Source organism: Heteronotia binoei, chromosome 9, assembly GCF_032191835.1.
Source record: "Heteronotia binoei isolate CCM8104 ecotype False Entrance Well chromosome 9, APGP_CSIRO_Hbin_v1, whole genome shotgun sequence".
Taxonomy (NCBI): domain Eukaryota; kingdom Metazoa; phylum Chordata; class Lepidosauria; order Squamata; family Gekkonidae; genus Heteronotia; species Heteronotia binoei.
Window position 1 is genome coordinate 107058363 of NC_083231.1, and position 25448 is coordinate 107083810.

A 25448-nucleotide genomic window follows, 5' to 3' on the forward strand; every position below is an offset into this window, starting at 1 on the left:
GGGTCGTTTTGTAGGAAAATAGGTGGTGCAGCTTATTAGCATAACTCTTTAGCATATGCCGCCCCTCCCTCACCAGCCAAAAGTAACCCAACACAAGGAAAGAGAGCCCTGGGCGAGTGAGGCCTGCTTGGGCTGGCTAGAGATCATCAGGGAGAAAGGTTAGTTGCAGGAATTCATATCCATTTCTCTGAGAACCACACCCTCCCACAGTGGCTTTTCCGCCAAGAAACTTGTAATGTTTTAATCTTCATTGTGTTTTAATCTTTAATTCAGCTTAATTCAGAATGCTTTTATAGAAAGTGTGACCTAGAAAGTGTTGGAATTTTGAACATTTATATTGTATGTCTAGGCAATGTCTAAAGTTCAATCATTATAGTGTTAGATATGTTTTTCTGTCAATCATACTAGAGCTGATGGAATGTTAAGCAGAGGCTTGAAAAATGAAGGTTAAAGAAGAGCAGTTAGGCTCTGGAGTGAGCTGACTGAGTAACAGCTTTTTAATGATAGCTTAGAGAATGTAGTCTCTAGTGTTATTATTCTCATCCCCATGTCCCTACCCCTTTAGGAATAAAATATATTTTTCGGTCTTAAAGATCTCTCAACACTTTTGTGATCCAGCGGTCCATTGAACTATCTGAGAAAGTTTAAATAATTTCCCTCACAAAATTTCCAACAGAAATACTCTACACATAAATAAACAGTGACATTAGGCCTTCAGAACAGCTGCATTTGGGTTCCCCCTCCACATACTGCTACTTCTTTCCATTTATGTTCAGATCAATTTAATGCAAGGAAAACCTTAAAAGCTACAAGACACTTCCACAGCCTGCTTTTTCAGGCACAGGAAGTGGAGACCCTCTGTTGCTTGCTGTCAGAATGGAAACTCTTTATAAACATCAAGATAAGAAGAAGACGATGGATTTATATTCTGCCCTCCACCTTGAATCTCAGAGTGACTCACAATATCCTTTATCATCCTCCCCCAGAACAGACACCCTGTGAGGTGGGTGGGGCTGAGAGGGTTCTCACAGCAGCTGCCCTTTCAAGGACAAACTCTGCCAGAGCTATGGCTGACCCAAGGCCATTCCAGCAGTGCAAGTGGAGGAGTGGGGAATCAAACCCGGTTCTCCCAGATAAGAGTCCGCACGCTTAACCACTACACCAAGCTGGCTCTCTCAAAACTAACTCATTTGCATATGCCACACGCCCCCTGACAACACTGGAAGGTGCAGTAAATTATATCATCTCAGCATCTACCTTCAAATGCTTCTTGAATTATAATTGTCAACATAAAACCTCACTCCCATCATACCTTAAAAATGATTTTCTCCTATGTGGCCACAGGGACATGATGAAGATTTTCATCTGTCTGCTTTATATATTTTGGTTATTTTCCCTTTTTTTTGGTGGTGGGGGGAATATTAGAAATTTTGTCAGATCTTAGAGGTCAGCAAAATTTTCCCTGGGGGTTTGAACAATGGAGTCCAGAAGCAAGTATTTTTTTTTTTGGGGGGGGGGGATGTATAAGAAAGAAAGAGCACAATAAAATTCAGAGGTTCCAGAGCACTGCTCCTGCGACCTCCTGTCCAAAACGAGGCCTGCTGGCATCTCCAGTAAGGACAAGACAGTTAAGAACATAAAAACATAAGAGAAGCCATGTTGCATCAGGCCAGTGGCCCATCCAATCCAACACTGCGTCACACAGTGGCAAAAAACCCCCCAAAGGCCATCAGGAGGTCCACAAGTTTATTTTATTTTAGTATATTTCTATTCCGCCCATTCCTCGTAGGGCTCAGGGCAGAGTACAACATATGATAAAACAATAAAATACAATTAAAACATTTTAAAAACAGGCAACTCTACAGCACTCAGAGAAGTTTACCGTTATCATCACATATTGCCTAGCCTAGCCTGGCCGTCTCACATCATGATATCTCATAGAGATGGCAGATGATAATCCATTTTGTAGCACAGGTGACAGTACTAATAGGGGACACTAGAAGCCCTCCCACTGTGCCCCCCACCAAGCACCAAGAATACAGAACATCACTACCCCAGACAGAGAGTTCCAACAATAAGCTGTGGCTAACAGCCACTGATGGGCCTCTGCTCCATATTCTTATCCAAACCCCTCTTGAAGCTGTCTATGCTTGTAGCTGCTGCCAGCTCCTGTGGCAGTGAATTCCACATGTTAATCACCTTTGGGTGAAGAAGTACTTCCTTTTATCCGTTCTAACCCGACTGCTCAGCAATTTCATTGAATGTCCATGAGTGATGGGAAAGACCTCTCTGCCTGAGATTTTGGAGACCTGCTACCATTTGGAGGAGGCAATACTGACCTTGAAGGACCAAGGGTCTGATTCAACATAAGACAGCTTTATGTGTTCATATGATCCACAATAGGGGAGCCATCTGTGGCCAGTGACACTCACCAGAAAACTTGTGGGTCTGGTAACTTTCAGAGGCATTCTAAGCATCCCGTGTGGATCTTGATGCTTATAAAGAGTTTCCATTCTGACTGTAAGCAACGGAGAGCCTCTACTTCCTGCGCGCGAAAAAACAGGTGGTGGAGGTGCCTTGTAGCTTTTAAGGTTTTCCTTGCATTAAATTGATCTGAAAATAAATGGAAAGATGTAGGAGTGTGTGGAGGGGGACCCAAATGCAGCTGTTCTGAAGGCCTGCCCAGAATCCTGAACCCTGCCTGAAGTTTCGTGGGAGGAACAGATGCCGGGAGAGCTATGATTTATGAGCCTAGCTGCTGCCAAAAGCTTTTGAACTGCTTGCTAGGGCTAAGCGAAATCAAATGATGCTGTGAAATGAATTGACACTTAGCATATTTTGTTAATTGGGAATGTACAGTCCGTGCTGATCAAAAAAGTCACTCATCCTGACTACGTTCTTTTAGTTCTGGTTCCCTCTGCCCAGGGCTTTTTTTGTAGCAGGAACTCCTTTGCATATTAGGCCACACCCCCTGATGTAGCCAGTCCTCCAGGAGCTTACAATAGGCCCTGTAAGAAGACCCCTGTAAGCTCTTGGAGGATTGGCTACATCAGGGGTGTGTGCCCTAATATGCAAAGGAGTTCCTGCTACAAAGAAAAACCCTGCACTATCCCTCCCTAGTTACACACCAGGAATCTGCCTCCCATCTTTTCTGATGGATGGGGGTCATTCAATAGGGGGATCATTTTTCTATTTAAGTGTCATCATAGCATATGACATTCTAGGATTCCTCCCACCCCCCCACTCCCCAATTATGAAACCATAGAGTCTGGTGAAATCCTAGAGTTTCATGCCCATGTAGCGATGTCACTTCTGGTTTGATTCTGGAAGTAATATTGCACCATTGGCATAATATCATTTCCCTGTCAACTTCTCTCGCTCCAGCTTCTTATCCCACCTCCCAGTTGTTTTGGGAGTTAAAGTCTCTGTGCTAGTGTAACTTACACAACTGTGTTAGTGTAACTTACACAACTTTGGTTGCTCGGGAAAAAAAAATGACAGCAAAAGTACGGGACTGAGGATGAGAACTTGCCAAACTTTGTAAGCGGAGGTAGTTGCTAGCCTTCCAGCTGTTTTACGTAATAATTACCAGCTAGAGAATTTGTGTTGGCTCTCCAGAGTCCCTGAAGAAATGAAACCATTCTTCCACGGACAGCAGTTCTATGATTCTCCAAAACTGGGAAGAATTTTCAGATTCTGGCTGTTATTAATTAGGAGCTATGTACTGTGGAGTAATGAGATTGAAAACAGTTCCTAAAGAAAACTGAACGAGAGAAATTTAAAGAGGCCTTGCTCTGTTGTGAAGCATGGGCGTTGTATTTATGAAGTCTCTGGTTCAGTCCTTGCATTGCCAGTTACAGAGAACATCTGCTAGGGGAGAGCGGCTCTGCTTTGTACAGGAACATCTGGAATTCAGATTCAGGTGGGTAGCCATGTTGGTTTGAAGCAGCAGAACAAAGTTTGAGTCCAGTCACACCTGGACACACGAAAGCTTATACGCAGAGAATAAAACTTTGTTGGTCTTAAAGGTGCCACTGCACTGGAATTCAGTATATGATACCGGGCTAGATGGGTGAATGATCCCAACTGGTGTAAAACTGCTTCAACTAAAGTTGTCAGGTAAAAGCTGATTGATTTTTTGGTAGATGGCTTTTGGGGTCTATAAATCCTCTTCCCCTCAACCCCAATGACTCACTGGAAGTCACTTATTAAATTCTGTAGTTCAGCAGGGATTTGAACCCAGCTCTTTCTGCCCCACCCGCAGGAGCAGATCCACTACACCAAACATCTTGATTTGTCAAGTACAATTAGATTGTGGCTGTCATCACACACACTAAATAATGCACTTTCAATCCACTTTCAGTGCACTTTCCAAATGGATTTTACTGTGTGAACTGGCAAAATCCAGTTGGAAAGTGCACTGAAAGTGCATTATTTAGTGTGTGTGATTGCGGCTTGTGTGTAGAGTTGGACACAGGGCTTTTTTTGTAGCAGGATCTCCTTGCATATTAGGCCACACACCCCTGATGTAGCCAATCCTCCTGGAACTTACAAGGCTCTTATTACAGGGCCTACTGTAAGCTCCAGGAGGACTGGCTACATCAGGGTGTATGTGACCTAATAGGCAAAGGAGTTCCTGCTACAAAAAAAGCCCTGGACATCCAGAAATCTTATGGGAAGCAAGTCCTGTGTGTGTGAAGACAAAGAAGGCACAGGAAATAAAAGAGATGACTTCACCTCTTTGGTCTGTCAGCTCTGTTTTGCTGGGGGAAGTTTAAAGTTGTGCTTAGATTTATGATCTGTCTTAAGGACTTCTGCTTCAGTGTCCTGGGGTTTCCTTATATAGTAACTGTTTTAACATTAGTTCTGTGAAGTGGTTTAAACAACAACACAACAGAAGCTTGCTAAGTTTCTTTGCTGTCTGACAAATGAACGGGATGCCGTTTCAAACAGCAGCTTGTCTTTTAATGTGATAACCAGGGCGCTTTTTTTGTAGCAGGAACTCCTTTATATATTAGGCCACACACCCCTAATGTAGCCAATCCTTCCAAGAGCTTCCAGGGCTCTTCTTACAGGGCCTACTGTAAGCTCCAGGAGGATTGGCTACATCAAGGGTGTGTGGCCTAATATGCAAAGGAGTTCCTGCTACAAAGAACCTCTGCCCAGCGTGATGACATCACATCAGGGCCGTGGCATGGAGTGACATCACCCCGCCGCCTGCACTCCTGGAGAGCAGAGCACCTTTCCGCTCCCTGCTAGGAAGCAAAGAGGACCTGGTAACCCTATTGGGGAGACCAGTTTCAAATCCTTCTGTAGCTCATAGGGTGACTGTGGACCGGTCCCTCTCTCTCAGCTTGGCTTGCTTCAAAGAGGTGTTGTGAGGATAAAACCGGGAAAAGAGAAGCATGTCTGCTGCCCTAAAGTCCTTGGAGAAAACATGGGATGGAAAGGCATTAGATACATTTGCAGAGAAATAAAACAAAGTCTTCCACTTTCGTGGCAAACCTGAATTTGCTGCTGCGTGTTAGGCACGGAAGATAGATTGTCCGCTTCCTTTCCAGGTAGGGCCATGCCTTGGAGGGAAGAGAGCAAACGGTCTTTTGTGTTTTGGGTGTAACAAGGCATTTTGATTTGCTGTGAGCAAGGGTTGCTTTGTAGAAAAATACAAAGCTCATCCAGGGATTGTTATGCAGCTGCACCTGCTATTCAGTGGACAAGGTGGGGAGGAGGAGGGGGAACCCTCAGAAAGGTTCAGGAGCTGCACTCCTCTGAGCTCCTGCTGAATTCGAGGCCTGGCTCTTCAGTGATCAAACTGGAATGAAAAGGGAGAGGGGGAAGGCAGGGAGCCCTAGCCTAATAGTGTACAACTCTGCCCCCTCCCCGCCAGCAAGCTCTCTCTCTCTTGCATCCTGCGTGCTTGTGCATGTTTACAGCGGAAGCTGAAACACACAGAGATGTTGTCATTGTGATTTCTGCTGTTGCTGCAATAGGAATTGCCAGGAAGCAGAGTGAAGCAACAATTGAAGTGCTTTTACCCTCTAAAACTTTCCCCCGAGGAGCCCGCATCTCTGATTCCAGCTCATTTCATTTGTTTGTTAGAACAATTTTATCTGTGAGGCTTAAGCACTTATGTAGCATGGGAGAATAGTAGGTATGTCTGGAGTGCACCTGCTTGCAATGTGTCTTCTGGAAATGAGGAGTAAGGACCTTGGGAATCTGTTTTTATATCCTAGTTATGGATTTTAGGGGAGGAAAGACAGCATAGTGTAGCCTGATCTCCTTGGATCTCAGAAGCTAAGCAGGGTCGGTACTTGGATGGGAGACCTTCAAGGAAGGCTCTGCAGAAAAAGGCAAGGGCAAGCCACCTTTGTTTCTCACTTACCTTGAAAGCCCCTGGCTGGGGTTACCATAAATCAGCTGTGACTTGATGTCTGTCTGTATGTCGCCATTATCTATCTATCTATCTATCTATCTATCTATCTATCTATCTATCTATCTATCTATCTATCTGTCTGTCTGTCTGTCTGTCTGTCTGTCTGTCTGTCTGTCTGTCTGTCTGTCTGTCTGTCTGTCTGTCTGTCTGTCTGTCTGTCTGTCTGTCTGTCTGTCTGTCTGTCTGTCTGTCTGTCTTTCTTTCTTTCTTTCTTTCTTTCTTTCTTTCTTTCTTTCTTTCTTTCTTTCTTTCTTTCTTTCTTTCTTTCTTTCTTTCTTTCTTTCTTCCTTCCTTCCTTCCTTCCTTCCTTCCTTCCTTCCTTCCTTCCTTCCTTCCTTCCTTCCTTCCTTCCTTCCATCATCTTTCTATCTTTCATCTGCCCCTCTATCCTCTATCCATCCACCCATCCTCTCTCTCTGTCTGTCTGTCATCTGCCTACCTACCTACCTGTCTCTCATCTGTCTATCTATTGTCTGTTGTCGTCGTCATCATCATCATAATCAATCTCTCTATCAGGAAGGCAGCATATTATAGTCCAGTCTTGTCAGTTCTCAGAAGCTAACTAGGGCCAGTACTTGGAAGGGAGACCACCAAGGAGGACTCTGCAGAGGAAGGCAAAGGCAAACCACCTCTGCTTCTCACTTGCCCTGAAAGCCTCTTGTGGGGGTCGCTGTGGTGGCTGCAATTTAATGGCACTTTACACACATACAGTGGATTATGGGCTTCAGCCTCTGGTTGATTTGACTGATAAGTTGAGGTCTGTGCAGATAGACGGAGAATCCACACTTTGGGGAAACATAGACCATTCTGATCCATTTTTACCCAATCCTTCCTCAAGAAATTCAGGACAACATCCAGGGTTCTTCCTTCCTGGTTTTATCCTCACACCTACCCTATGAAATAGTTTAGGCTTGAAGAGAGTGACTGGCTGAAAGTCAACTATCAAGCTTAACAGTGAAGCGGAGATCCAGATTTGGATTTCTCAGGTTATAGTTTAGCATTCCAACCCCTGCACCGCACAGGTTGTCTCTAGAGATGAACTGCTCTCCTGTGAGATCGGTTGGGATCCCTTAAGTGTTGGGAGAAAGGAAGTGGAAGAACTTTCAACCTCGATGTTACAATGCCCCCAAATTGACTTCTCTTCATTTTCTCACAGAAGTGTTGACTTGTTTGGGAGAAAGGAAAGGACACTACTGAGTTAAATGTGTTTCCTGTCCCTGGTGACCCCTAGAGCTGCCAAAAGCCTGTGTCTTCTTCTGCACTTGGGTGCTCAGTCACTCTATAGCTTGACAGAATGCCGAGAGAGTGGGTTGCTGTGTCAGCAGCTGGTTTTCTTTGCTATGCAAGAGGAGACCTATGAAAAAGTCTCCTGCAATTCAGTTATTGAAATGTGATTTTTTTTCAGAATTGCTGGCGTTAAGACATTGTGATTATCTATACAGCACCATCAATGTTCATGTCATGTTCTAGCCTAACACACCAACAAAAATGGAGCGAGAAAGAGAAGGGTTCAAAGACAAGCATAATGAAGGGTGGATATGAACAAATCAGTGTTGGGTCTTGCCATGTTTGTTTGTTGGATGTTACTTTGATTAATCAGTTGTGAGGTGGGGACAGTCAATGTGCAAATAAAGCAATAAGGCTTTCCTGCCTAGGCTTGCCAGTCCCCAGGTCCAGGCAAGGGACCCCCTAGTTTTTCAGGCTCCTCCCAGCTTCCAGCAAGTTGGCTGGTGGAGGGAAGCCCGATCCCAACAGCCATGATTTTTTTTTAGACCTCGGCAAGTTTAGAAGAAGCTTGCAACTGTTTGTGTTTCTGAATGTGTGTGTGCGCCTTTAAATCTTGGCAGGAAAGCTTCAGGGGGCAGGGTGAGCAGGCAGAGCCATGAGGCTCTCAGTCCTTCTGTTTGTGTGGAGGAAAACTCCACCCTCTAGGCTGTGCTTTCATATTCCTATTAGTCTGAAGAAGTTGGTTGAAAAACAGCAGATGATTACATTCAGCAATGTGAATTGCCCCAGTGAGATCACAAAAGTGTGTGCTTGCTAACTGTGTTTATTTTGACTGCATTATGAGAGTGTGCGAGTGTGTGTTCACTTTCATTTAGGGGAAGTTTAGCTGCCGGGGGATGAGGAAATGAACACTGTATTCAGGGGAGCTTCACTGTTGTATTTGTATTTCTTTTAGGGAATGGGAGTCTCCTGGCTTCACCCCCAAATTCTTCTGGCTTTACCCTCAAAGCCCCCAGATATTTTATGAGTTGGACCTGGCAACCCTATTCCTGCCCACGTAGTGGGTGGAAAGGGATGCCCAAAATATAGAACCCATTTTAAAAGTGCATCTGGAGCTCTTTAAAGCTGGTGAATAAAAGCATAGTTGTGGAAGGGTCACAGCTCATTAGTAGAGCACCTGCTTTGCATACAGAAAATCCCAGGGTCAATCCCCAGCATCTTTTGTTAAAAGGACTGAGCTGTAGAAGATGTGAAAGACCTCTGGTGGAGACCTTGGAGAACCTTGGAGACCTTGGAGAACCAGTTTGTCTGACTCAGTAGAAGTCGACTTCACATCCTCCAGATTGCCTGGTACTTCCTTGCTGATGCTGGAGTTCTTGGGACTGGGGAGATGAGTTAGTGAGCTGTGTTTGAGCAATACCATCCTTCTGAATCATGGGAAAGAAGCCTCAGGAAGTTATCCAGGGCAAAACCTCAGTCTTAAATCAGAGCTGACTTCCATGCACGATATTCTATAGATAGTGACTGTTTTGCAAGATGAGGCTTTTCTATTTTGCAAGTCAGGCCTGCTGTTTGTGGAGACCTGCTATCCTGGTGACCATAAGCAGCCACATGTGTATGTTTGTCTTGATAAATCTTTGTAATCGATTGATGTATACCACCAGGGGTGGAAATCTAGCAGGAGCTCCTTTGCATATTAGGCCAGACGCCCCTGGTGTAGCCAATCCTCCAAGAGCTTACAAGGCTATTTTTTTTGTAAGCTCTTGGAGGATCGGCTACATCAGGGGTATGTGGCCTAATACGCAAAGGAGCTTTGACTCAGCCTTCCATCCTTCCGAGGTCGGTAAACTGAGTACTCAGCTTGCTGGGGGGAAAGTGTAGATGACTGGGGAAGGCAATGGCAAACCACCCCGTAAAAAGTCTGCCATGAAAACGTGAAAGCAACGTCACCCCAGAGTCGGAAACGACTGGTGCTTGCACAGGGGACTACCTTTATCTTTTTTTTTCTCCTGAATATTTGAAACATTGTAATTTTTATACTTGCCGTTTGCTTTATTTTTTATTGTATTTATTAATTTTTCAAAAGAAAGTGTGCGTTGATTTAAAAAAAACAATTCTGGTTATAAAAAAAATCATGTAATTATTAAAATAAATTTCTGCCCGTTTCTCCCCACACAGATATTGAAGCAATCGTGCACAGAGATTTTATATCTGGAGCCCTCGACTGTTTGTGTAGGAGGTGAGTTACTAGGATTGGAAAACAATGTGCAGATATTAATGAAAATGCTGTTTCTTTCTTTGGGTCAAACGTGTAATTCAGAATTCCATGTGTTGAGTGGGAAGATGTGAATTAAAGGTGCTTCCCTTCATTCTTCATTATGCCAGGCCTTCGTAAATGTAGTAAATTAGTAACATTCAAATCCAGAAGCCAGCCCATACATTTGGAAGCAACTGATTAAAGAAATAAATTCATCTGCCACTGCTGAATTAAAGTTAAGTTTATATAACAAGAGGCAATGACAAGAACTTCATACACATTTATTTTTATGTTGCACGACAAAAACATTCGGATTTGAGACGATAAATAGGTTTGGGCTGGTTCCAGCCAGCTTTTTAGTGTAGTTTTGGCCAACTCCCCTCCATCTTGGAGTTTCTATTCCAGATGGCTTTTGTCCATGATCCCAAACAAAACCTTTTTGGTAGTTAAACAGGACTCCCTTTTTTGACTGTGGGAAAACTGTTTGGATCCAGTCCTTTGTATTTCTAGGAGAACTGCTGAGAGATGCTATATCAGTGTTAAAAATACTAGGCAGCACAATGAATTTTCTAGGTGCCATGTCAACCTGGTGCCTGGGATTTGTCAAGCCCTGTATTAGGCCAAAGCAGGGCTTTTTTGTAGCAGGAACTCCTTTGCATATTAGGCCACACAACCCTGATGTAGCCCATCCTCCAAGAGCTTACAGTAGGCCCTGTACTAAGAGCCCTGTAAGCTCCAGGAGGATTGGCTACATCAGGGGTGGGTGGCCTAATATGCAAAGGTATTCCTGCTACAAAAAAAGCCCTGGGCCAATGTATGCACTGCAAATTTAAATAGCTGTGGCCGATGCCCACTTTTCCTACAAGGAACCCAGAGCTATGTGCATGGGGCTTCCTCATTTTATCCTCACAACAGCTCTCGGCAGGGGCATAACCAGGATTTTAAAAGCCGGGGGGGGGGGGGGGGTTAAAAAAGGGAAGGGCTTTCCCATCCACTATGGGGCTTGCTGCTTCTCAGACATGCACTTCCCAGGAGTGCTGAGCCAGGCAAACCCCTCTGGCATCTTGCTTGGTTTGAGAGATTGCCAGCTGACCTCCGTCTTTCTGCTTTCCAGAGGAGTTCCAGGTTGTCCTCCGAGGAAGTGGCTTCATGCTGGGCGGGTTGCACGACAGTGTCATCTGCAGTTACGTTGTGAATGAAACCATAAGGAGTAAGTATCTCTGATCCAGCCCAATGGAACGTTATGCAGTGGAGTTGTGAGGCTGGTGCATTCACACCCTTCTGTCTTCTTCCTTCTTCCTGGTACCTCTGTTGCCCAAAGCAGGCAGACTCTTTTGTAACCTAGCAAGGCAAAATGTTGGGGAATGGTAGGATTTAGAGCAGGAGGACAGCAAATGCAACCCTTCCCCCAACCTTGCCTGCTTCTCTGTTCTGAATGTCACAAATGAAATCAGAGCCAGGGCTCAGTTAGGAATGCATTAGCATTTGTGTTGTAGAGTTAGCCTCTAAACCAGGGGTGTCAAACATGCAGTTCGGGGGCCGAATCAGGCCCCCGGAAGGCTCCTATCAGGCCCCTGAGCAACTGGCTGTCATTTGCTTCCTTCTCCCTGTATCTTGCTTCCTTCTGCATCACAGCTTGCTTTGCAAGGTTTGTTCAATTGCACCGGATCTACAGAACAAAACCTCTGTTTTCTCCATTGACTGAGGCTGCTCCCTTGGGGAAGAATAGCTTGCTTTGCAAGTTTCTCTCAATCGCACAGCAGAGCTACTGAGCCAAGCCTCTCTTCCTTCTATTGACTGAAGCTTCTCCCTCTCAAGTCCCTGGGGAAGGAAGGAAAGACCCAGTTTGCCCAGTTTCCTCGGTCCCATGGGAGAAATACAAAGAAAGCATCTTTAAGACCAATGAGTGCCAATGTTTTAAGCATGTTTTGAGTTTTTTTAAAAATATATTTGTGTTTGTCTGTTGTTCTTTATAAAATTTATATCTCTGCTACCTAATCTTATATAGGCCCACTATATGGCCCAACCAGACATGGCCCGGCCCACAAGGTCTCATTTATGTCAGATCCGGCCCTCATAACAAATGAGTTTGACACCCCTGCCCTAAACCCTGGGTTCAGTCTATAGAACTCTGACATTTGCTGTGTTAAACAGGGGAATGGTGGATGGAATTGGTTCCTTTGTCGCTAGTTGCGGATTGGGGGCTGGGAATTTCCCTTGCTCAAACGATACCAATGAAAAGAGGAAGGCAAAGACCCCTCGTCTCTACTTCGGAAAGGACAGTGGAGTTTTCCCTACCAGTTCAGAAAGACAAATCATGATTTGATTGGATTTATATCCTGCCCTCCCCGCCGAAGCAGGTTCATGGCAGTCACTTCCTTCTCTTTCCTTCATGAAAGCTTAAGTATGTGCATATATGTACACAGGCATCCTCTCCCCTTGATTGTTTTCTCCACTGTTGAAATAGATGTTTGTAGCTGCTTGGCTCTGGGTCCTCACTTCTGTTGCTCTCTTGAACGCTGTGAATGTAGCTCTTGCCAGGCCCTTTTTTTGAGTAGGAATGCACAGGAAAGCAGATCCGGCTGGCATCAGGGGGTGCGTCCTAATGTGCAAATGAGTTCCTGCTGGGCTTTTTCTACAAAAAAGTTCTGAGTGAAACAATGGTGATGTCAGGGGGTGGGGATTAATACGCAAATGAGTTCCTGCTAGGCTTTTTTTTGCGCGAAACAATGGTGAGGTCAAGGGGGTGTGGCCTAATATTGTAATGAGTTCCTGCTGAGCTTTTTGTACAAAAAAAAGCCCTGTCTCTTGCTATGTTGGGGAGGCGCCATGGCTGAGTTGCAGAGCATCTAGTTTGCAAGCAGAAGCATCAGTCCATGGCATTTCTGGGTAAAAGAGTAGTTGGTGATGGGATATTAGGTGATGTGGAAGACCTTAAGCAGAGGCCCTGGAGAGCTGCTGCCAGTCTGAGTGGGCAGTGCTTGAAATATAGTAACGCCCTTGCATGAGTTCTATGGTGTGGCCTCATCTGTGCACAGTTCTGGTTACTGTATGATCTTTTTCACACAGCCTAAGTATTCCGGTATGGCAGCTGGTCAGTTACTGAACAGTAACGGGTTTCTGTTGGCATTTCAGACAGACCCGATTCAGTAACTGGCTGCTACCGAAATACTCTCACCTTCTCACACAGTCCCGTGGCTGTCCTGGTAGTGAGGCATGCCAGAGTCGTTACTAACAAAGAGCAGCTTCTTCCACTTTTCAACCCCTCCTTCCGGGTTGAAATCGCTATGGGGCGCTGTGTGAAATGTCCAGTATCTAACCCGGGAGCAGTTTTCGCGCCCTTTTTCGCCCGCCAGCACGCGATCTCCGGCTTTTTTGTTTTTTTTGGAACGTCGGCTACAATCGCTATAGCACTATAGCACTATAGTGACATATCACAACAGCATCACCATAGATCGCCGCCGCTGAAACTTGGTAACTTATCTCAATGTAGCCTAGCCATCTCTATGGTGTTGCTATTGTGATATGACGCTATAGCGCTATAGCAATCTTTGCCCGACGTTCCAAAAAAAAAAAAAAAAAAGCCGGAGATCGCGCGCCGGCAGGCGAAAACGGCTGGCGCTGGTGGAAGCGAGATAAAAGCGGAACAGTGTGAAATGGCTTGCTTCAATCACGGAACCCTACCGGGAAAAAAAACATGTGTCTGAAAACTCCCATCCCTGTCCCGGATTACTGCAAGGCGGCACAATACCGACTCCCTTCCGGCTTCCACTGGTAAGTGTGAAAAGAGCCTATCTCAAACAGGACATTGCAGAGCTGGAAAAAGTATGGAGAAGGGCGACCAGGATGATGAGGGGGTTAGAGCACCTTCCCTATCAGGAAAGTCTGCGGAGTCTGGGACCGTTACATTTAGAAAAGAGACAACTCAGGGGGGACATGATAGAGGTCTATATAATTGTGCATGGGGTGGAGGCAGGGCTGTAGCCAGCAGTGAAAGGGAAGAGTAGAAGAGTGGGTGGAGGTGCTGCAGATTCTGTAGGGGACACCGGACCTGTTCCCGCCCCCTGCTGGCTATGACCCTGGGTGGAGAGAGTTGGCAAAGAGGGATTTTTCTCCCTCTCCTAAAACATTAGAATTCAAGGGCATCCAATGAAGCTGATGGGCAGTAGGTTCAGGATGGACAAAATGAAATACTCCTTTACACATCGAGTTATTAAAATGTGGAATTTGCTGCCAGAGGGTGTAGTGATGGCCACAGGAATAAGCCGCTTGAAAAAGGGATTAAGTAGATTAATGGAGTACAAGTCTATCAGTGGCTACTAGCCCTGGTGACTGAGGGGAACCTTCATATTTAGAGACATGCCTCTGAATCCCAGAGCCAGGACGCAATATCAGGGGAGGGCCTCGGCCTCTATGCCCTGTTGTTGGCTGTCCAGAGGAACTGGTTGGCCACTCTATGAGACAGGATGCTGGACTAGATGGCTTGTTGGTCTGAGGGACGGTGGGGAGGGACAGTGGCTCAGTGGTAGAGCATCTGCTTGGTAATCAGAAGGTCCCAGGTTCAATCCCCGGCATCTCCAACTAAAAAGGGTCCAGGCAAATAGGCGTGAAAAACTTCCGCTTGAGACCCTGGAGAGCTGCTGCCAGTCTGAGTAGACAATACTGACTTTGATGGACCGAGGGTCTGATCCAGTATAAAGCAGCTTCATATGTTTATATGACCCCAGCAAGGCTCTTCTTGTGTTCTTATGCTGACCTTGATAGTCCAAGGGTCTAAATCAGCTTAAGGCAATTCCATGTGTGCTCCTGTGTATAATAATAATAATAATAATTTTAAGTGTGGCCAAGGCTTTGCAGGGTCTCAAACAGAAGTTTTTCCCCCTCGAACTGCTACCAAGGACACAGTTGTGTTGGTGATACCTTGAAGAAGCCGTTTCTATCAACCCTACCGCTTACGGTACCCAAAAGGGTCTGGATCTCTTCCTCCCACTTTGGATATCGCATACAGAATCTTTGCAAGTTGAAGACTCTGTGACCAGTTGACCTAATGATTTATGGCCTGCGTCGTCTTCTGCAGATTTCATTTGTGTGGGTGTCCTTTAAGTCTTGCATTTGGCTGGGTTGTTCCTCCCTTCCCCTTAACATTTTGAAGGGAGGGGTAAAAAAAAAAAAACCCTGTTGCCAAATGGCGAAACGGAAACCTGCCAAAGACAACAGCAGAAGACCAACCTCCCCTCCCTCGCCCCTCTCTAAAAATGAGAGCGTTTAAGACAAAAGCATATGGACGTATGCTAACCCACTCTGTTACTGCTAGCAGCAGATCTGGAGCTAGCAGTTGGTGCAAAATGTACTTACTCACAAAAGGAAACGTTCGCGCCTTGTGGGCCTGTTGATTTCCATCTTACAGCCGTTAGTGAAAGAGACCTGGCTTCCTTTCTTAAAAGAGGGAGGCAGCCAAAAGTGGTTACTAAGACAGCAATCTTAAGCAGAGCTACTCCTACTTTTTTTGTTGCAGGAGCACCTCTGCATATTAGGCCACACCCCCTGATGTAGCCAATCCTCCAAGATCTTACAGGACTCTTCGTACAGGGCCTACTGTAAGCTTCAGGAGGATTGGCTACATCAGGGGTGTGCGGCCTAATATGCAAAGGAGTTCCTGCTACAAAAAAAGCCCTGCTGGTCAAGTCTGTTTAGTGGGGCTCACTCACAGGAGAGAGGATGGCTCTGTAAATCACCTAAGAGCTGCGGCGACCCAGGGAAGAGAGAGCTGGGAATGAGCAGAATGATACTTTAGACCAGGGTGTCAAACATGCAGGCTGGGGGCTGAATCAGACCCCCAGAAGGCTCCTATCAGACCACCAACCAATTGGCTGTCATGTGCTTCCTTCTCTCTTTCTCTTGCTTCTTTCTTCATAACAGCTTGCTTTGCCAGGCTTGCTCAATCACACAGGAGCTACAGAGCAAAACCTCTATCTTCTCCGTTGACTGAGGCTCTCTCAATTGCACAGCAGAGCTACTGAGCCAAAACTCTCTCCCTTCTATTGGCTGAGGCTCCTCCCTCCCTTGTCCCCTGGGGAAGGAAGGAAAGAGCCAGAGCTTCCTTTGCCCAGTTCCCTGGATCCCATGGGAGAAATACAAACAAAGCACCTTTAAGACGAACGAGTGCTAACATTTTAAACATGTTTTAAGGGTTTTTTTTTTTTTTAAATTGTGTTTCTCTGTGTCCTTCATAAAGTTTATATCTCTGCTACCTAATCTTAAATAAGTACACACATGTCAGCCCAACATGGCCCGGCCAAACCCGACATGGCCCAGCCCCACAAGGTCTCATTTATGTCAGATCTGGCCCTCATAACAAATGAGTTTGACACCCCTGCATAGACCCTTACCTATGCCAAAAGGAAAAGTACTGCTGGAAGGTTCTTCCCAGGACAGTCATCAAGGGAAGATTTAGGGAGGCTGGCTTTAAAAGGGGATTAGACTGATGCATGGAGCAGAGAAATATAAAGGGCTTCTGGCCATGGTGACCAGAGTCATAGGGACCCTATCTTTCCATTCTCTCCCAACCTGCACTGGCTTCCAATTTGTTCCTCAGCACAATCCAAGATACTGGTTTCAATCTTCAAAACCCTTGGGACCAACATACCTGAAAGAACACCTAATCCCTTATGAACCTGACCATTCATTATGGTCCTCTTTGGAGGTGGTGCTTAGGATGGCTCCACCTTCTGAGGTCAGCCTGGGAGAGGGCCTGCCGGGTTGTGGCACCAAAGCTCCGGAACTTTCTTCTCTGGGAGATTTGTCTGTCGTCTTCAGTTGCCATCTTCTGCCAGTCGGTGAAGACTTTTGTCTCATTTGGCATTCCCTCAGTGATCCTTCCTTCCTAACCATTTTTTAAAATGTTTTGTAGGGTTTTTTTTTAAAAAAGAAATATTTAACAATTGTTTTAATGATATATGTTCAGGAGGATTTACGATGGATTTACAATGTAATATTATAACGCGTGTTTTAAATTGTTAGCCGCCTTGGCCGATCTTGTGAGGGCAGAAAGGCAGGATATACATTTTGTAAAGAAATAAAAATAAATAAATAAACCTTTCTATTCAGATGCAGTCAACCTCTCAACACCAGTGATGACGGGCAACGTCGGGGGAAGTCCTTGGCCTCTGTGTGCTGTTGTTGGCCACTGTGTGAGGCAGGATGCAGGATGGGAGGGACGGTGGCTCAGTGGTAGAGCATCTGCTTGGTAAGCAGAAGGTCCCAGGTTCAATCCCTGGCATCTCCAAAAAAGGTCCAGGCAAATAGGTATGAAAAACCTCAGCTTGAGACCCTGGAGAGCCGCTGCCCGTCTGAGTAGACAATACTGACTTTGATGGACCAAGGGTCTGATTCAGTATAAGGCAGCTTCATATGTTCATAAGATGGACGACTGGACCATCTTGGCCTTGGGCCTCTATGCACTGTTGTTGGCCACTGTGTGTGGCAGGGTGCTGGATTAGATGGACCACTGGTCTGATCCAGCAGGGGTCTTCTTAGGTTCTTACAAAGGCCTCAGCCTCTGTGCCCTATTATTGGCCCTCTAGAGGAACTGGCTGGCCACTGTGTGAGGCAGGATGCTGGGTTATATGGACCACTGGTCTGATCCAGCAGGGGTTTTCTTATGTTCTCTCTTGTGCAGAGCCAGTTTGGTGTAGTGCAGACTCTTATCTGGGAGAATCAGGTTTGATTCCCCACTCCTCCACTTACAGCTGCTGGAATGGCCTTGGGTTAGCCATAGCTCTTGCAGGAAGGGCAGCTTCTGTGAGAGCCCTCTCAGCCCCACCCACCTCAGAGGGTGTCTGTTGTGAGGGGAGAAGATAAAGGAGATTGTAAGCCGCTCTGAGTCTCTGATACAGAGAGAAAGGCGGGGTATAAATCTGCAGTCTTCTTCTTCTTTGTTCTTACAAAGGCCTCAGCCTCTATGCTCTGTTGTTGGCCCTACAGGGGATCTTGCTGGCCACTGCGTGAGGCAGGATGCTGGATTAGATGGATCACTGGTCTGATCAAACAGGGTTCTTCTTATGTTCTTACGAAGGCCTCAGCCTCTATGCCCTGCTGTTGGCCCTCCGAAGGAACTGGTTGGCCACTGTGTGAGGCAGGATGCTGGATTAGATGGACCACTGATCTGATGCAGCAGGGCTCTTTTTAAGTACTTAATATCTTCCAGTCACCAGCTGGATTTAAATGCCTGCTCAAAACGTACCTCTTGACTTTGTTGTTGTGCTACTAGCCAACTTCCCTTGCATTTTCTCTGCATACCTCTTTCCTTGTATGTCTCGTTTTGTAGACTGTTCTCTTGAGGATAGGGTCTGCGTCCTTATTTGGACGTCTTTACAGCATCGGGCTACTGGAGAGGCTCAAGAAAGAGTGAATAATTTTAAAAGCAATCTGCTTCTTGCTTATTATTTCTACAGAAGTATGTGAACTGGTATATCAGAGTGGTAAAGGGATTTGCAGTACAAGCTTGTTCAGAGGGACTTGAGTTCAAGAGTGTTGAAATCGTTGGGTTTAGATTACTCTGCATGGGGTTGCATTGATAACTGAGGTATGAATTAGAAAATCCCTGAGCTGTATGGTTGGCAAAGTTGGAAGACTGAATGCTTGGCAAAGTTGGAAACTTTTCTCCAGCCTAATGGCCCTTCCTCCGTTGGAGGTGACAGAATCCTTTTTCTTCTATGAACTTATTAGGTATCTTTATTTATTATTTGCTTTATTTACAAAATTTATATCCTGTCTCTCTGCCCCTCACAAGGGCCACCAAGGCAGCTAAAGTTTTCAAACATACACGATAAAACCATTAAAAATCAGCCTCCTCATTAAACAGACATCTTTAAAACAAATTAAAAACAGAACTAAAGTCAAAGAATTCAGGTTTTCACAGCTGGTAACATCATTAGGGTTTGTAGAATCTTTCGGGATCAAGTGCCGTGTTCTACTGAAGAAAGTTTTCCTTCCAGACGTTTCGTTCTCAGCTGCGGAGAACATCCTCAGTGGCGTTGCAGCCGGAAGGAAAACTTTCTCCAGTAGAACACGGCACTTGATCCCGAAAGATTCTACAAACCCTAAAGAACTAAAATCCATACAACCCAGGGTCATCTAGTCCAGACTCCTGCTAATGCAGGAACTCTTACAATAATGAAGAAGAAGAAGATATTGGATTTATATCCTGTCCTATACTCTGAATCTCAGAGTGATCACAATCTCCTTTATCTCCTTCCCCCACAACAGACACCCTGTGAGGTAGTGGGGCTCAGAGAGCTCTTATACAGCAGCTGCCCTTTCAAGGACAACTATGAGAGCTATGGCTGACCCATGACCATTCCAGCAGCTGCAAGTGGAGGAGTGGAGAATCAAACCCTGTTCTCCCATATAAGAGTCCATGCATCTAACCACTACACCAAACTGGCTCTCATGGTGGTTGTAATATTCTCTTTTAATATACCACAGTGGTGTCTTTCTTTGATGCAAGCTGTTACTGATGTAACAAACATGAATTTGAGCAGACTTCGGAGAATGGTGGAAGACAGGAGGGCCTGGCATGACTTTGTCCATGGGGTCACAAAGAGTCGGACTCAACTGTGTGGCTGAACAACAACAACACTTTTTTCTGATGCCAGTGGAAGAGCCTCTTGTGTCAGTGGAAGGCTCGTGCCAATGCAAGGCACCACTGTTAGGCAAGGGACAGTGACTCAGTGGTAGAGCATCTGCTTGGTTCAGTCCCTGGCATCTCCGCCTAAAAAGGGTCCAGGCAAATAGGCATGAAAAACCTCAGCTTGAGACCCTGGAGAGCCACTTCCAGTCTGAGTAGGCAGTACTGACTTTGATGGACCAAGGGTCTGATTCAGTATAAGGAAGCTTCATATGTTCACTGTTATCAATCCACAGGATTTAGCTCATTGTTACAGTCAGCTCTTCTTCAAGGGTGAACAGAAACCATAATCTCTGTTTAGGCTTTGATTGACACAATCAGATTTCTGGGACAACTTCCAGTTTCCCCATCCTGCATTCTATGCATCTAAAGAAGGTAAAGGTAAAAGTAATCCCCTGTGCAAGCACTGAGTTGTTACTGACTCATGGGGTGATGTCACATCTTGACGTTTTCCTGGCAGGCTTTTTAAAAGGTGGTTTGCTATTGCCTTCCCCAGTCATCTACCCTTTACCCCCCAGCAGGCTTGGGCACTCATAGAAAACGTCACATCTTGATGTTTTCTTGGCAGACTTTTTAATGGGGTGGTTTGCCATTGCCTTCCCCAGTCATCTACACTTTCCCCCCAGCAAGCTGGGGACTCATTTTACCAACCTCGGAAAGATGGAAGGCTGAGTCAATCTCGAGCTGGCTACCTGAACCCAGCTTCTGCTGGGATCGAACTCAGGTTGTAAGCAGAGCTTAGGACTGCAGGACTGCAGCTGGCTACTCTGCGCCACAGGGCTCTTACTAGACATCTACTTGAATACAATGGTTTGAGGACAGTTTCTGTGATAAAATTACAATTCTTGAAGAAAACGTTTTTCTGTTTTAACTGCTACCTCCCTTGTGGCAGGTGGCTGTTTATCCTGCTTCCCCACTAAGAACAGGGACACAATGTACAATTTGCTCTTTGTTGTAGGCTGGTGGCCAAAAATGTTGTGTTTAGGGGTCCTGTTGGTGCTGTTAAATGCGGTCTTAAAAAACAGGAAGCCTAAAATGATGCACATAATGTATTAAATATTGAACTTTCATATTCCATATGGCTTCTCAGTTGCCCCACGCCCCTTGTGCTTATTCTTTATTTATCTCTTGAATTCAGAGCGGCTTACAGCGATGTTTCCAAAGACACTACTGTCCACATTCTAAATAACTCTGAGATTCAGAGTGAAGGGCAGGATGTAGTTTATAATCGTTTTATATAGTGTATGTTTTGGGGACTGGAGCTCAGTCTTGTGTGTGGAGATGATGGTGGGCGTCCTGTTCCAGCAACTATCCCATCAGTTGGCCTCCCTTGTTTTACAGACTATGGCGCTATCCTGTTTATTATCACCATCATTTGTTTGGGGCCGAAAACTGCTGTATCCTGTGAAATGTGCCCTTCCAGCCTGATGATGCACCTATTTGTTTTATTCTTTGATTTACTAATATTATTGTATTGTTTTAAATTTAAATGGTAGGTTTTTATTGTTGTTCAGTTTATGTTGTGATCTGCCCTGAGCCTGTTATGGGAAAGGGTGGAATATAAGCCTACTAATAGATAGATAGATAGATAGATAGATAGATAGATAGATAGATAGATAGATAGATAGATAGATAGATAGAGGGAGAGAGGGAGAGAGGGAGAGAGGGAGAGATGAGAGAGAGAGATGAGAGATAGATAGATAGAGAGATAGAGAGATGAGAGAGAGAGAGAGATGAGAGATAGAGATAGATAGAGATAGAGATAGATAGATAGATAGATAGATAGATAGATAGATAGATAGAGAGAGAGAGAGAGAGAGAGAGAGAGAGAGAGAGAGAGAGAGAGAGAGAGAGAGAGAGATGAGAGAGATAGATAGATAATGGAACTCTGCCCAGGAAAGAAATGGAATATCCCTTCTCATGGGCCAGAAGGTTTACTTCATACTGGGCCATTGGTTGGGAAGTCTATAAGAGGAGCACAGATTCTCTCTTAACAGCAGAAAGATGGAGTTCTCTGAACATTCTTGACACATGGCTGGAAGTTTCCACGAGGGAGGGCCCCCTGTGGCTTCCATGATGGGTGGCTGAATGGATACAAGCTCTACTTTGAAGCTAGAAGGCAGGCTTGCATTCAGACATTTATGAGCCAAGAAGATTGCTCTGTAAATATAAAGGTAAAGGTAGTTCCTTGTGCAAGCACCAGTCGTTTCCGACTTTGGGGTGACGTTGCTTTCACAACATTTTCACAAGCAGATTTTTTATAGGGTGGCTTGCCATTGCCTTCCTCAGTCATCTCCACTTTCCCCCCAGCAAGCTGGGTACTCATTTTGCCAACCTCGGAAGGATGGAAGGCTGAGTCAGCCTCGAGCCGGCTACCTGAACCCAGCTTCTGCCGGGATTGAACTCAGGCTGTGAGCAGCTGAGCTTAGGACTGCAGTACTGCAGCTTTACCATTCTGCGTCACAGGGCTCTTTCTGCAAATATATATATGTTTCCAAGAAACAATAGATTTGGCCACATTATATGTATTAAACCGACATATGTTGGCTTAATTAGAGAGCCAGTTTGGTGTAGTGGTTAAGTCTGCAGACTCTTATCTGGGAGAACTGGGTTTGATTCCCCACTCCTCCACTTGCAGCTGCTGGAATGGCCTTGGGTCAGCCATAGTTCTGCAAGAGCTGTCCTTGAAAGGCCTGCTTCTGGGAGAGCTCTCTCAGCCTCACAGGGTGTCTGTTGTGGGGGAAGAGAATAAAGGAGATTGTAAACTGCTCTGAGATTCAGAGTGAAGGGCAGGATATAAATCTAATATCATCATCGTCGCCATCATCATCATCATCTCCTCCTCCTCCTTCATTTGCATGATTTATTCTGCTTCTGCTGGGTTCCAGGAGGGGCTAAGAGGGATTTGATGGATTGAGGTATCGCTTTTGAGCTCTGAATTCCTGGGGTGTCCTCCTGGCTGCTAAGGTTTTTTTCAGCAGGCCCTGCACACTCTCTTTCAACTCTACTGCTGCATTCTAACTGGCTTAGAAATACACTTTTTTAAAAAGTTGAAAATTGCTGAAATTCCATACCACCAAGGTATGGAACAGCCCCCATCACTGAATCCCGGGCGAGGATTATTCCTTCTCCTCGCCCCATCCTCTTCAAGGCGCAGCTTCTCATCTGGTGAAATAATGCAGTGCATTAAGATCATGTGATGCTTTGTTTTTCAGATGAAAAGCCCATAAAGGTGGAATCTAATTATATGCTCTGTCCTGCACCCGTTCTATACCAAGTTGGCGAGTAAGTATGTAAACCCGGCGATTGTGCTGGGCCACATTCATGTGTGATGAGAGGCCTCTAAGCTGTGCTGTGAGCAATTACATAAACAAATCAAAGCTCTTGCAAGCCTGAATGATCTGTTTCCAGAGGAGGATGCCTGGTGTGTGTCTGCATGAGTCTCTGGTCAGGCCATGCCCTTCTCCTAGCCATCCCCACTGAGGCGTGTGTGTATGTAATTTTTTTCTTGTGTCTCTGGATTGGGTGTTGCTGGGTCATTTTGCATGAGCCTGTGCTTCTCCAGTTAGAAGATACGCTCATAAGGGTGTGTGGGAGATTACTGTAGGATGCCCAGTGTGGACCAGGAGGTAATTTGTCAGATTGGTTATAAATAGGGAGACCCAGGTACAAATCCCCACATGGCCATGAAGTGTATTTTGGGACCTTAGGCTATGAATGCGCTCTTAGCATGACCTACCTCCTGAGATTGTTGTGAACAGGGCTCTCCCCTGCCCCCCAAGGCTGTCAATCAGCTTTGTGGTAAAGCCCCTTAACCAGGGCTTTTTTGGTAACAGGAACTCCTTTGCATATTAGGCCACGCCTCCCTAATGTAGCCAATCTTCCTGGAACTTACAGTAGGCCTTGTAAGAAGAGCCCAATGAGCTCTTGGAGGATTGGCTACATCAGGGGTGTGTGGCCTAATGTGCAAAGGAGCTCCTGCTACAGAAAAAGCCCTGGTTATGAAGATAAAATGGAGGAGAAAGGAACTGGGTTTGCTATGCAGAGTTCCTGAGGGGAAGGGCAGGATGAAAATATCTTAGATAAAACTGTGATTTACTGAGAGGATAAAGTCTTTTTGGTTGAGTGATGATGGGAAAGATTTGCACTCTATAAAGTTATACATTTTTTTTTGTTACAAGTGTGATGCATGCCTTTATTCCTAAAAAATGTGTGCCTTTGCTCTCGAGAGTTGAAAAAATGCTAACCAGCTGTAATGTAAACTGGTGCATTGATTTACAGGCCACCTTTCTTGCTGGGACTCAAAACTGAGTCAAAATTAGAAAAATTGCAACAAAGAAAAACAGTGTAAAACACACTATACATGATGCAAAAGCGAGATTGCAAAATTTGCAGAATCTGTCTTTCAGACAGACTTAGCTCTCAAGAAGAGGAATTGATCCCCCCCCCCCCCCCGGTATCCTCCTGCCCTCTTCCTTTGTATAAATTCTCTAGAGAAATTCACCGTATCGGAAATGAGCTTTAAATAGTCAAGTGTGACGGAACAGATTTGAACGGTGCCTTCAAAATGAATCCTCAGCCAGTTCATTTAACGCTGGAGAGATCTGACTTCTCTTTAAGTTGTGCTCAGATTAGCTATTTTTGTGTGTGTGTGTGTGGGGGGGGTGGGGGTGGGAATAGGGCTTCAGATACACTTCCTTCTGGATTGTCTTGGGGCTTGTGGTTAAACGTCTTAGGTTATCACTGACGCTTACAAGCTATTATAAAAATCACGCGTCAAGATGGATAGTACTGCTCAGCATGTGGTGATAAAACAAGGCACCAGTGCCACATCTGAGGCAGAATTCTAACAGCATGATACCCAGAATATCACCCAGGCCTCATTCTCAGTGTCACTGGCCCTGGCCTAAGATCATGTCTGTGGCCTCCGCAGCTAATTCCTCATTTAATTTCTTCCACATTCAGCCATGCCTTGGGCTTGTGGGATCAATTTTGTTTAGGCTTAGTTCCTTGTGTACTTGGGAAAGATGCCCCCCCTCCTTAAATCTGCCCCAGGAAGGAGAAGTTGCATTGGCACTGAAAGAGGCAGAAGTCCGCATGAAAAGAATTTCAGGATCATCTGATCCTCGGAGGAGAGTGAGGATTCCATCAGAGAGGCTTCCTGAATTCTTGCATGGGTTTGGAATCCTGTGTTCTGCATTACCAGGTCTCCTTCGTGAAATGGCATGGATGTGCTAGGAATGACGAATTCCTGTTTTATTTTTTGTTTTGTTTTCTCTGTGCTGCATGTGCACCTTGCCACGGATGTGTCCTCCACCCCGCCCAGGCCTCAGATTCAGCAGGAGCTCACAAGAGCGCAGCTCCTGAACCTTTCTGAGGTTTCCCCCTCTTCCTCCCCACCTACCTTGTCCATTGAATAGTAGGTGCAGCTGCATAACAATCCCTGGATTAGGGCAGCGGGCAGCCAGCCAGCCATCAGGGGCTTTGCCCACACCCTTCAGCAGCCCTCTTAACCCCTGGAGAAGCCCGCACCACCCTTTCTCCACTTCTTATGTGATTTTGGGTGGCGGGAGGCTTGCTAATGAGCTCCGCCACCTATTTTTCTACAAAACAATCCCTGCTCCAGTCCCTTTGCCTTACTGATGCCCTAGTAGAGTCAGGAACAAAAGTTTGAGTCCAGCAGCACCTTTAAGACCAACAAAGTTTAATTCTGGGTGTAAGCTTTCGTGTGCAGGAATGATCCAAAGAAGCATGCAGGTACACAAAAGCTTATATCCAGAACCAGTGGCGTAGCTAGGGCTTTGGGGGCCCGGGGCCCAAGATTTATGTGGGCCCCCCATGTG

General features: G+C 45.5%; 1 protein-coding gene across 1 annotated transcript in view; it reads left to right on the forward strand.

Moving 5' to 3' along the window:
• The window catches only part of ANTXR2 (ANTXR cell adhesion molecule 2), a 213004-nt gene that overhangs the window by 65383 nt on the left and 122173 nt on the right, over positions 1 to 25448 (forward strand). Inside the window, exons 8-10 of the mRNA XM_060247137.1 lie at positions 9839 to 9899; positions 11032 to 11127; positions 22821 to 22890. Of these exons, the coding sequence (XP_060103120.1) occupies positions 9839 to 9899; positions 11032 to 11127; positions 22821 to 22890 (227 nt within the window). The remainder of the gene's footprint in view (positions 1 to 9838; positions 9900 to 11031; positions 11128 to 22820; positions 22891 to 25448) is intronic.